At 40.3% G+C, this 12,749-nt stretch overlaps 1 protein-coding gene across 1 annotated transcript; it reads right to left on the bottom strand.

Moving 5' to 3' along the window:
* Positions 1-3,671: 3,671 nt before the first annotated feature.
* LOC148505418 (lamin-B2.L-like) lies at positions 3,672-11,446 on the bottom strand. Its single transcript, XM_088448232.1, has 8 exons — positions 11,296-11,446; positions 9,205-9,330; positions 8,938-9,108; positions 8,570-8,695; positions 8,142-8,362; positions 5,645-5,984; positions 3,826-3,930; positions 3,672-3,698 (listed from the first exon to the last, which is right to left on the bottom strand). The coding sequence occupies exons 2-8, from the start codon at positions 9,277-9,279 to the stop codon at positions 3,672-3,674; spliced, it is 1,065 nt and encodes a 354-aa protein (XP_088304358.1). The 5' UTR covers positions 9,280-9,330; positions 11,296-11,446.
* Between the last annotated feature and the right edge of the window lie 1,303 nt (positions 11,447-12,749).

Below are 12,749 nucleotides of genomic sequence, written 5' to 3'. Positions count from 1 at the left end.
CTGGAAAATAGACACATCTGTAACAAAGCTATTGGAACGGGATGAATGTTTTAAATGCAACACACATACACAAATCAGAAGATGGTCTAATGGGGGGTATCCACCTTGCAATTTAAACAAGCGATTGCACGATAACGATGTCGTTATCGTGCAATCGCTTGCAAATTGCGCATGCATCATGCATGCATCGGGCATGTTGTGGACGGAAGCGACCTGCGATGTGTGTGCCCGCGGGTTGCTTCCGACATCGCCCGTACATGCAGGTCAACCTGACAATCTCATCAGGTTCTGCATGTGCGGGGATGAGGGATGTGCCGGGACTGAACGAGTGAGCGTTCAGTCTAGGCACATCACTAGCTATACAAACGACAGCACGATTGCAATGTCACAATTGTGCTCTCGTTTGTATATCACTAAGTGGATACCCCCCATAAAGCACTGCCTCACCTCCAGATAGCTGATGAGATGGATCAATCTTTTAGTGGTAGCTAATCTATAAGAAACATGCTGGGATGATTTGACAATGGATGTAACCTTTTTCCTTCTGTTGCATAAAGTGCAGCTCCTGGCCAGTATACTTGTGTAGTACATGGCTACACTCTGCACAATTCCCCAACTAACCCAAAGCTTCGTGATACAGTCATACAACAAACAAGGAAACAAATCTACTTTAAATGGCTACGATTCATCAGCTTTGAAAGATTAGGTCACACATTTTAGAACAGCAATCTACCAACATCTCCCCTCACCTCAATTTATACAACCAATTTTTCCATGCCGGGCACCACTGTTTAGAAATATGGACCACAGCACAATACTTCTTGTCCACTTGACTAAAAGCAGCTGTTTAAATCAGAGTTAGTTTAGAAGTTTGCCAGTGCTTGGCAACCAGGAGATTTGCAATGCCAATACAGGTGCTGCAGCTCTGCCCAATGCTGGGTTAAGCATGCCGACGACAGGGACAGGTTTCCCAAACCAAGGTGGTACCTGGCAAAGGACCCCATGGTGCTTTTAGCTGGGAAAATGAAGGATACTGAGATCAAATGAAATTACCTTTTAAGTCAGATATCACTTTACGTAACTTTAAATAGAACAAACTTAAACCTACATAAGACTCTTTTTGCAATTAATATGGTAGTTTTCTCCCAACATCCTGCAATACCATAATGTATGAACACAGGAAAACAATTCACAGCATAGCTTTTACCAGTTAAAGTTGTTTTTAGAACTGCACCAGCCTTTACAACTATGGTGTGAAGTTTGAGGGACCACTAAACATTGCTTTATCTATTAAGTTTTCCAGTGCTGACAGATATACTAAGAATCTGCAGATAAAGTAAAAAAAATTATGTATATGTGTCAGCTATGATGGGGTAAAATACAATGGTTTACTGATAAGAAGACACAACTTGTGTTTGGGATTTTCTGCCTTGAAATCACTTGGTTGGATATCTAACAAAAGATTTGGCTATTTGAGCGTTAGAGACCTGCCAGTGACCAGCCGACTAGACACATAGCTCTAGCCTGGCCTCTGAGCATCTAAGCTACATATATACTCCTAGAACATCTTAACGTTGCAACGGAAACAAGAGTCCTAAAAACATTTCAAACTTTAAAAGTAGGCCATCAGTGTCACAAACAAGTTAACCAATAAAAAAGCTTGTAATGTGTACCGGCAATCTTGCATGGCCCGAGGCGCAGGTAAATCGCTGCGACCATCGGCAAGATTGCCGGTCGTACAAGTGTGTACCCGGCTTCAGAACGGCTTTATTGGATACATCACTCCAGGGGGCATTTGCTCATTTTGAGGTAAGAGGAGCCTAATTAAGGACAAACATTCAAGTTTCCTGTTTAATGACATTGTAATTATATATTCTTGGGTGCAATAATTTGTTTTCATTTCCAAAAATACTAAAACACAAATAAATGAATAAATATGCAAAACCAAAATATACTTTGAAAGTAATATACACATTGTTTTGCATATGTAATAAAGTTATCATTTTAGAAAGTGTAAAATAAAGTATTCACGAGACAAAATGTGGGAATGAAAGGGTGAGCCAAAATAAGGAGGGGTGGAGGGTGCAGAGAATAGGGGCGTATTAATGATCGAGAGCCAGATAGTACTGTGTATATTTAGTCATACAGTATAGGTGGCTGCAATAGGGGAAATGACCTGCACCTTATTCAAATTCTATTCATTAAAATATAGTATAACAAAATAAACTGATTTATACTGTATAAAAGAGTACTCTTACTTTTTACCAAATGACAATAGAATTGGAAACCCAACAAAGACTAATTCTAAATAAGGCCTGTACGCACTACTCTCCATAATACGTACATTGTAGTTAGGAGCTTCTCTTGGCATCAGACTATGGCCCATATTCAATTTGAGGCGAAGTCGCGGATTTTTCGCCTACATCGCATGTTTTTGGAGAAAACTTTCCGCACACCCTTTTTGCCGTATTCAATTTCAAAGGACGCGAAAACGGTACCCAGCGAAACTTAAATAAGTGGAAAGTCCTGTCAGATTTGGGAAAATCAGCCTGACACCCCCCAAAAAATGCTCTGACATGGGGGTTCACTATGGTACCCCCCGATTTGGCTTGCTGAATGTATTTGGTGTTTTTAAACAGGCTCAAAAGCTGCTAAATAGCGTTTTTGTATAAGTGATGCAGAATAGTATTCTGGGTTTTTTTTTGCAGAAAATAATTTATCCCAGCAAATTTGGGGTACTTGAAAATGGGGGTCAGCATATTTTAAAGTTGCTAAAGTGAAGTTGAAAAAAAAAATTTGTGAAAAATCCACCTGCCGCAAGCACCTGCGATGGAAAAAAAAAAAATCACCTGGGACATATTGTCCCCAGAGTCAAGTTCGCTAGTTTTTAACTTTGTCCCCCAACATTTTTTTTGTGCCCCCAAATTCAAAGTGATTTTTTGGGGTGTCCTTAAGTTTTTTTTTTAAAAACTGTCTGAAGGCTGCACGGGGGTTCCCGCAATGTTGCACCCCAAAACCCCAATTCTGCACTTTTTTCCGTCTGGTATTCATAGGTGAAACTTTTTCGCCTATTACATTTCAATGACTTTCCGCCTAGGCGGAAAGTCCTCCAAATTGAATACGGAGTAAAATCAAAACAGGCGAAAATGACGTCATCGGCGAAAAGTTTTCGCCAAAAACACGTGAAAACGTCTTTTTGCTTCAAATTGAATACGGGCCTATGTTTCCTGCACAAAAATCCCCAAAATCTGCTTCTTCGTCCTCTTCATCCTCCTCTACACTGGAGAGAACAGACTTTAATAGTGTTCTCACCGCCACTTCCTGTTAGAATGGTGTGAAGAAATGATCAGGTCACAAATGACACAAAATGTCCAAACACTGTCACTTTGTGCAATGCTCTAACCAGTTGTCCTAAACGTAAAAACAGGCCTTGGACTTAAGGGAATGCTGCAAAAGCAAACATAACAAAAATACAATAAAAGTCATATCAGTTAGCCTGCGGTTAATCCAAGTAATGTTGATGCCTTCTAAATATAATACTTTAGACGTACCTCTTCATCACTGTTCACCAAGGAGATTTTGAAGTTACCATCTATTCCCCAAGAAGTTTGGTTCTTCCAGACCAAGACAGAAGGAGGGCTATGGGCCACGCCTGCATCTGCACTGTATATCTAGTGAAACATGGCTGCATTAAAAATCTAGACAACTTAAACTATTACACATCAAAATCAATGGTTTAGCATACTTCACAGAAAGCTACTTGAGGACTCACAAGATGTGAAATGCCCCTTAAAGGATTAAACAAAACAAAAAAAACCACCTCACCTTAACAGAATGGCCTGCTTTCAGCACATACTTGGGGGTGAATTTGTAAACGATTTCTTTTTCTCCAATTTGAAACTTTAGCTTCCAGCTCCCTAGAAATTGGTCCTAGGAAGTAAAAGATGTAAAGTGTAGCAATTAAATTTCTCCTCAATTCTTTTATCCTTTAAAAAGGTAAGACACTACAGAAGCACATACACTACACTCAGGGGGATATCCAATTAGCACCGATAATAATTATCTCGCTGAAAACCTATTGGATTATTCTCCCAAATTTGACACTTATCGCATGTTTGCGCTGTCCCGTTTATCGGGCTATCCTATTGCAAAACAGGAGATTACCAACTTTCGCTATAATTCTTGCATGGATGACAGGTGATAAGTACAGGTGGTTAAATCAGCCTGTACCTCAAAAAAGGTAAACTAAGGTAGGGTAATGGTATAGAAGGGCGTTAGTGGCCATAATCCAAGGTTATATGCATTTCTCTCTAACAGCAAAAAAAATTATAGAAAGCAATATTTTTGGCTAAAATAAATGCTGTAGTAAAATTAGGGGTACATTAAAATAGGTGTACGTAATTTTGTGTCATTAAAGGACATTATCTTTTCAAAGTTAAAAATACACCTGTCACTTGCACCTCCAATGTTTAAATGACCTGTCCCATCCATCCAGCATACCTGTCCCACTACTTTAAACCCATTTTCCAACACTTAACTTTTCACCCCAAAAATGAAATGTCAGTATTGGCCAAATTAAGCCAATTAAAAATTAGCTTTGCCTATTTAGTAATTAAGGAGGGTGTCCCAGTGGTCCTGCACCAAGTCCCAACATTTTATTGCCAAAAATAGGGGTTTTTCAGAACTGATCACCTGCTCTGAGTTAGTAAAAAGAAATATGGAATAATTCCTATACAGCTGGAGTCTCCCAAACCCAAATATTCAGAAATACGGAATATTTTAAGCATGCCTGAAATAGTGACACCGTTGCTTTTTGGTTCAACGTACACAAACTGTGTTTAAGGCACAACATTATTAAAACTAAAATTACCTTCAGGCTTTGTGTATTAGGTGTATATGAACAAATTAATTTCATGCATGTACAAAAACTGAGTCACAAAATTATTGAAAATATGGTATCAAATTATATGCAGGCTGTGTGTATATGAAACAAATGCTTTCCATGTTTAGATTTGGGTCCCATTCCCAAAATGTTTCATTATGGTATGCAAATATTCCAAAATACAGATTATTCCAATATCCAAAATACCCCTGGTCCCAAGATTTCGCATATAAGAAAGCCACGGCTAATAAGATAGCCCAATAACCATTTTTGGAGAAAGTTGGTTAAAGCTTCTGAGAAAAACGGGTTATTGGGCCCAATCGGATACACCCCTATGAGAAGAAAAACAGCCATATGGTGTTACATGCTACAGGTTAACACACGTTGTAGCACACTTGGGGGGGTGTGGTAGGAACTTGCCATGGCATTGGGGGTTTAACCACATCGTGGCCCCGCCTCGTGAAGCAGGGGGAAGGGCCACAATAACATGATCCACTGCGGGAGTTCAGGTGAAACAATCACTGGCAATGAGCATGGCATCAATTCACACTGCGGGGAAAGCTTGGGGGGCAACTGCGTCTCACGGTCATGCCCTTTTCTAGTGACCATGCCCCTTTTTCAGGCATGCGCAGAGTAGTGTCCTTCAATGAGAGACGCTCTGCCTATTACCAACCCTAGAAGAAACACTATGCTGAGATTTTAATCTACAAATATGAAAATAATGTGCAATAAAATGCTGATATGTTCTGTCTGGGCACTCACCTTGTCATAATTATTTTTCAGGTGAATATACTTTCCCTCCAGATCAATCTCCTCTATAGTGATGCTACCAGTAGCACTTGACTGCTGCGATATATGAAATTTACTAGTACTACTTCGTCCACTAGTGATGCCAGAGCCCTCTACTCCACCAGCACTGCTTGAACCACGTGAGGAGATCCTACTCCAGCTACCAGAAGTCTGAATGTTGCCACCTTCTTCACTTTCTTCAGCTTCAACACGTTTCCTCTTGCTACGAGATTGGCGGGTGGTAGAGGAGCTGCTGCTGGATGTAGCTCGTGACACTGTAACACGAGATTGTGGACTTGGTGACAATTTCAACCTTTAAATTGAAACACAAGTCAGTATTTAAAAGTAGTTCTAGCATTTTGAAAAGCAAAGTAATTCTTACTTTATGCATCGCTACAGTAGCCATAAAACATGGGTGGTCAAAATAGTTTATATGCTATTACAACATTTAAAAATAATTTATACAAAGATTTCAAGTCTCTCTAATGAAAAAAAAAATAAACAACCCGTGAACATCTTAAGATTTGCCCAGACATTTCTAGGGTACAATGTGCAAGTGTGTGAATCATTTGTAAAACTGTCACTCTGAAAATAGACAAATATTTCTCCAGTAATGAGCTTGGCAGAAACTGCATAATTCTAATAGTGTTCCGGCTATCATGTATTAGCGGGGCGCTGCACCTTGCTCGATTTTAAAATGGCAAAATGCGCCCTCTCCTTTTTGCAGCACCTTGCTTTCCCTACACACAGGACAGTGTCCTGAGGGTGGGAAAAGTTGCGGTGACAGATCACCGCCAGGTAACCATACGCACGGCATCTCTACACCTAGAGGGGAGTGCTTGGGGTAAGCCCAGCACCTCTGGAAGCCCCAAGTGTGACAAATTGGAGGAGAGTCCCAAGGACACACCCCCTCCTCGGCCTATGCATAGCCTGTGATTTTTATGTTTTTTCATGTGGGTATTTTTCCTCTTTTTACTCAATAAGGAAATGTATTACAGGTTGAGTATCCCATATCCAAATATTCCGAAATATGGAATATTCCAAAATACGGAATATTTTTTGCATGACTGAGATTTTTGATTTTTGATGGTTCAATGTTCACAAACTTTGTTAAAGGCACAAAATTATTAAAAATAAAGTATAAATCACCTATAGGCTGTGTGTATAAGGTGTATATGAAACATAAATGAATTTCATGTATGTACACAAACTTTGTTTGAGCCACAAAATTATTGAAAGTATTGTATAAAATGACCTTCAGGCTGTGTGTATAAGGTGTATATAACACATAAATGCATTCTGTGTTTAGATTTGGGCCCTATTCCTAAGACATTTCATTATGATATACAAATATTCCAAAATACGGAATATTCCGATATCCAAAATATCCTTGGTCCCAAGCATTTTGGATATGGGAGACTCAACCTGTATTTTAATGTTAATTCTACACTGGTTATTACGAACATCTGTATATAGTACCTAAGAATTAAAGTACTTTTCATTGACTGAACACTCCAAGCGCTGCTGTATTCTTTTGTGGTTTATAATTCTATATTACACCAGGACACTACCTGGTTTCTTTGTGCAGCAGCTGAAGTGTTTATAGACAGTGAATATTGAGTACAAAATTTTGGATTCAAAGGGACTCTTAGTAGCGCTACCCATTGTTTCTTTATTCTTCTCATGTTATATGACCTCTCTTAAAGTAGGCCACACTGCTTAATGCAAGATGTGCTTATCATCTGTTACAATTGGAAGGCAGTCTGGTGTAGAGAATTACCGCTAAAAACACAATTTAATCCATTAAATAACTTTGGAATTTATCTGCAGCATAAACAGAGCCGTCATATACCAGTGACCCAACACATTATACCAGCACCAGAGACCCCACATATCAACATCAAATGACCCTACACACCTGACTGTGTCCTCTCTACAGCTGGCTGGTCACACTGGAAACCAGCATCGAAACCAGCATCTACTCCTAGTCCCTACAGTACCAGCATTTATAACTAGTGTAATCTAGGTTTTCTTATAAAAGGAAGATTTCTGTGTTGTTCGGCTTAATGTCCCTACGCCAGTCACTAAGCAACTAGAATTCATTCAGCTCAGTGTTATTTTTATATTAAAGCCTAAAATCATAACCTGAAAAATGTATTGTAGTATTGCTATTTACTATAGAATATCCTCAATTTCTGTTCATTAAAGCAAAGGCACCACATGAATCTGTGGTCCGGGCTTCAGTTTTTGATTAATGGTGTATTTTCTCATGAAAAAAAAATCTGTTGTCTACAAACTAAACATATTTGAAAAGTAACTAAAGTATCAGTACATTAAATACAAATAAGGTAATTACGTGCAGTTAAATCCCTTTCAGCTTTAAAAACACACACATACCAGTACTTTGTGTATTGACTTGTTGGGTTTATGGGTACACCATTAAAGTCACCACTGACTGAAAACTCTTTACCTCTCCTCTTCTCCTTCCAGCAGCTTGAGGTAAGCATTTATCTCCATGTCTAGAGCAAATTTCACATCTAGCAATTCCTGATATTCAGTCAGCTGCTGCTGTATATGGTCCCTCAGTGCTGCTATTTCACTCTCCTTATGGTCCAGCAGTCGGCGGTATTTGTCACGGTCACTTGATACTAAATCCTCCAATTCACGTATGCGGTCCTCTGCTGCATTCAGCTGAAATGAACATATTATAAAAGTCAGAAACTGTATATTCAGCAGCAGAACTGCCTATAAATACCAAAGAAAAACTGAGCAATGTTAAAATATAACCTCATTTACTATTAGATAATATATATATAAGCCCCATAAAACAAACTAACAATAATAAATGAGAATAAGAACAGCATAAAAAACAAAAGCGTGTTCTTTCCTGGGCTGTACCTGTTTCTGAAGGCCGGTCAGCTGGTAACTGAGAGTCTCCATCCTCATTCGTGCCTCAGACAGCTCCTCACGAGCTACGTCTGCAGCCTGGTCATTGTAATCCGAAGAACGCTTGATGTTGTCCAACTGCAAGGAGTAAAGAGATATCTAACCACACGGAAACCTCTACAAGAAGAAAGGTTTTAGCTCTTACTTACTGCTGTAAACACAAGAGTTGTATATAAACATCATACATGCTTTGAAATCTACATTTTGCCTTTTGCATAGGATTCCTTTTCACCAGTGGTTTTCCAGATGGATACATTTGTGTGGGTGCAGAGGTAATGTAACAAACAATATGTATAATGTAAAAAAAACAAAAATAATACCTTTGCCTGGTATGTCAGCTCCAGCTCTTCTCTGTACATATTAACTTGTTCATCATGCTGTTTCCTCAGCTCATCCAGAGCCTGTGCCAGTTTGGACTCATAGTCATACTTTTGGCCTTTGTCTACTTCTACTAAACTGCGCTCATGACGCTTCCTGGTCTCTCGGAATTCCTGCAGATAGTAACATGAAATTACGATACAGGAATGGCCCCTGATGGTCTATAACCATTGCATGTAGTAACAGGAAAGGTGTAGAAATGGTCCCACCTCCTCGTGTACATTCTTCCTGAACTCCAGCTCCTCCCTCAGACTCTGGCAGCGATTCTCAGAGTCAATACGCATCAAAGTCTCCTTTTCCAGTTGCTTCTTAGCAACAGCATGAGAATCTTCAGCCTGTTAAAGCACCATACTTAGTCCATTCACGTGCAATACATTTTACAGTAGTAATGTAACATTTACCCAACACTGTACAAGTGACTGTATAAACTGTGAGCATGTTTTTATTTAGCCAATGTGTATACATTTCAATTAGATTGACCTTTTAAATAACCTGCCGATAAGCAAGCTTGCAATATTCCAAAAGAGTCCTATGGTTACAAGCATTTCTTCAGTGAGTGAATTAATACTGTACTACCTGCTTTAACCCACGTAACAAGTGTGTGAGCGACTAATCATGATCTATATTGTTTATGAGTGCCTTATTGGAAATGTATTGGGTCTTTGGGTTCACATTGATATATTCACTCTAGTTATTGTGATATTTCCAGGATGATTAAAACATAGTATAGCTTCCTTGTAAATTTATAGTTATTAATGTTTATTGATTTTCTAATTGGGCTGAGAATTTATTAAAATATTTGATATATCAGTCTGTCAATTTTATCGATGTATTTGGGGTTCCCAAACTCCCCTACTAAGGGCAGCAGACAAACATATAGGGGGAGATTCTAATGGCCATTTTGATTAGAATAGGTCACGTCTAGCACTAAAGATATTATATCGAAGAGTCACATGAATCCTTAGTGAACATATTAGTTGAGTAGCCATTCAGTGAGCAATCTTCAAGGTCACTTAGATCTCTCAAATTATTTTAAAACATGTAAAATAATTTAACCCATTGGTGCATCAAGAAGTAAATTCATACAATGTCACGCAAGGTCTCACAGCTTACATGGCAAACACCCCATGTACAAGCAATTACGGCCGTTATTGGCGAATATAATCTCCATAAGAGTACCGACAACAGGGCACATAGGTATCTGTTTAAACAGAGGTCGAAAATTTAGCATTGGGTTTGTGAATGATCAGTAGCTGTAGAAATAAGATCAAAAATGGCAAAACGGGTGGCTGAATGTAAATAGTAAGTCACTTGGATATGGGACGCAATATTAAAATAATCCTGGTGACTGCAACATACACAATCTGGTCTGCTCATATGGGGCAAAACACAGATGCCACCTTCACTTAGCAGTTTAGTAATTATAATAACAGCTTTCATTTATCAGTTTCTCTTAAAGACTTATGCCCTATGCTGGGCATCTCCTCCATACAGACTAGCATGGAAGAAGCTTCCAAAAACAGTCCTCTACGAAAACACCCAGATACATTTGGTAAATTCAAGAGTGGTGCACAAGCTAACTGTCCCCACAATGTAGTATGCCTATGCAAGCATTGCTGCATAGTAATGGTACACCAACATACTGCCAATAAGTGACTTCATTACTCCCTTACTTCATTACAAAGCTAAACACTTATTATAGGATTACATTTATTAACTTTAAGCCAATAACCACCATAAAATCACAAGATCACCAAGAAGCAGCTCATACATATGTATTCCAACCCCAGAAGGCCGCCCATGCAAAACCTTAGTAAGATGCAGGGAGACACCAATTCAAAGCTTAATCCTTTTGCTGAATACTTCGGCCTGCGGGTGGAACAGCGGGATAGTGCCCTGAAATCGGGATGGTTGGGAGAACTGCATCTTCTATATTCGACCGCACTGGTCGAGCGCTTTAAGAGCCGCCCCTGCACTTATTAGAGATTAACAGAAAAAAATATATAGCAATAAAGAGTAGGGATATGGGTTTCTTTTAGCAATGTTGGTTAGGCTAAGACACAATAACATACCGTTAAAAAAAAAAAAAAATTAGTCTCATGAGGAAAAAAAAATAAAATAAAAGTACACATTAGGAATCTTATTTTTTTCTTATGTATCATGAGCAGTCTTACAGATTGTACTGCTGTAAAACATTAAAACATACATAAACTTAGGAAGGTCTCCTGTATTAGAAACTATTATGGCAGGCAATGATACGGGCAGCAATGATTATATATAACAGCAGTATCACAACATACCTTAGCAAGCTGAGCTCGTAGATCAGCCAGTTCACCTTCCAGATTTCGCTTCTGATCAAGGGCTGCACTCAGTTCTGCCTCACTCCGGAAATGCAAGGCCTCTAGGTCCTTATTGCGTTGTTGTGCATGAAGCAGATCAGCATCTTTCTTTTTGTAGCTGGGGAAACAAATGCGTTAAGACAGGGGGAAGGAAACACAGAGAGCACGCAATTGGGACAAAAATACAATGGGGAGGAAATTCAATTCAGCGCGATGATGAATAGCTGCAGGAGGGAGCTCCCGCAGCGGAATGGGTATGATATACCACCGGCCGCATGTTCGATTCCCGTCAGCGGCAGCCCGACAGGAGCAGAGTTAGAAGCAGCGGAAGCCCGACAGCGCTGGAAATCCCGATCGTGGATAGGTAAGTATACACCAACCTAACCTAACCCTTCTTAGGGGTGCCTAACCCTAACTTCCCCCCCAAGTGCCTAACCCTAATCCCCCCTAATAGTGCCTAACCCTAACCACCCCCTTCCCCGCTGCCTAAACCTAAGTCCCCTGGGGGGGTGCCTAACCCTAAGTCCCCCCCGGGGGTGCCTAACCCTAACCCTCCCTCCCCCTAGCCTAACCCTAACCCTCTCGGGGGGGTGCCTAACCCTAAGTCCCCCCCGGGAGCCCTAAACCTAAAGCTCCCCCCCGGCGGCTGTCCGTTCGCGGCGCCCAGCATCACTACGATCGTGATGCCGGGCGCCGGTCTCCCGGCGTCAGGGAAATGCAGGAGTCTACATCTAGACGCCCGGCATTTCACCCATGCCGGGATAAGACAGTCGGGAAGCCGACTGCCAGCTGCCGATTGCTTCCCCCCGCAGCTACTCAATTCAATGTGCTGTGTGCCTTGTCGGGAAGCAGGCAAGTAAGAGAATGCCGGCTCTCGCGACTTAACCAGGTTGTTAAGACGCGGTAACCGGCACTCTCAAAGTGCCGGGCGTGCGGATGTTAGCGCCGCGCTAAGCCAGCAAACAGCTGCGCTCCCGACACTTTGTTGGATTTCTCCTCGCATCCCCAGGGGGGTGCGAGAAGAAATCCTTTAGCTGCCAAAACAGCACGGTGTATTTATAGCTGCAGGAGCTCCCTCCCGCGGCTATTCTATATCGCACTGAACTGAATTCCCCCCATTCTCTCCTAGAACAAGGACAAGAATAATTTGAACTATTACGGAAATCAATATCCATCAAACATTAATTTAAACCGTGCTGTGCATTACATTTGCTTTTATCATTCATTGAAGAAGCAATCCCATTAAAGATTGTTTATTATATTAAAACGTAAATCCATCACGTTTCCTGCAAGATATATGGTGGCAAACTTACTTTCTTTGAACTACTATTAATGATTTACAGTTTGCGACTACCATATTAATAGTCACACAACGCATATAAGTGAAGGGAAGATTCTGATTAAGATAAGTGACG

Source organism: Taudactylus pleione, unplaced genomic scaffold (genome assembly GCF_031769625.1).
Source record: "Taudactylus pleione unplaced genomic scaffold, aTauple2 ptg000454l, whole genome shotgun sequence".
NCBI classification, from domain to species: Eukaryota; Metazoa; Chordata; class Amphibia; order Anura; family Myobatrachidae; genus Taudactylus; species Taudactylus pleione.
Note: the sequence above shows the minus strand (reverse complement) of the source record. Positions and strands in the feature narration are given on the sequence as shown.

What these genes read in the sequence shown, in the direction of transcription:
- LOC148505418 (XM_088448232.1), bottom strand. Translation starts at nt 9,279, where the DNA reads ATGCGTATTGACTCTGAGAATCGCTGCCAGAGTCTGAGGGAGGAGCTG. An exon ending in TGACCGGCCTTCAGAAACAG is followed by an intron (nt 8,363 to 8,569) that starts GTACAGCCCAGG and finishes TGTTCATTTCAG; the next exon opens with CTGAATGCAGCAGAGGACCG. An exon ending in AAGCAGGCCATTCTGTTAAG is followed by an intron (nt 3,699 to 3,825) that starts GTGAGGTGGTTT and finishes TAAGTTGTCTAG; the next exon opens with ATTTTTAATGCAGCCATGTT.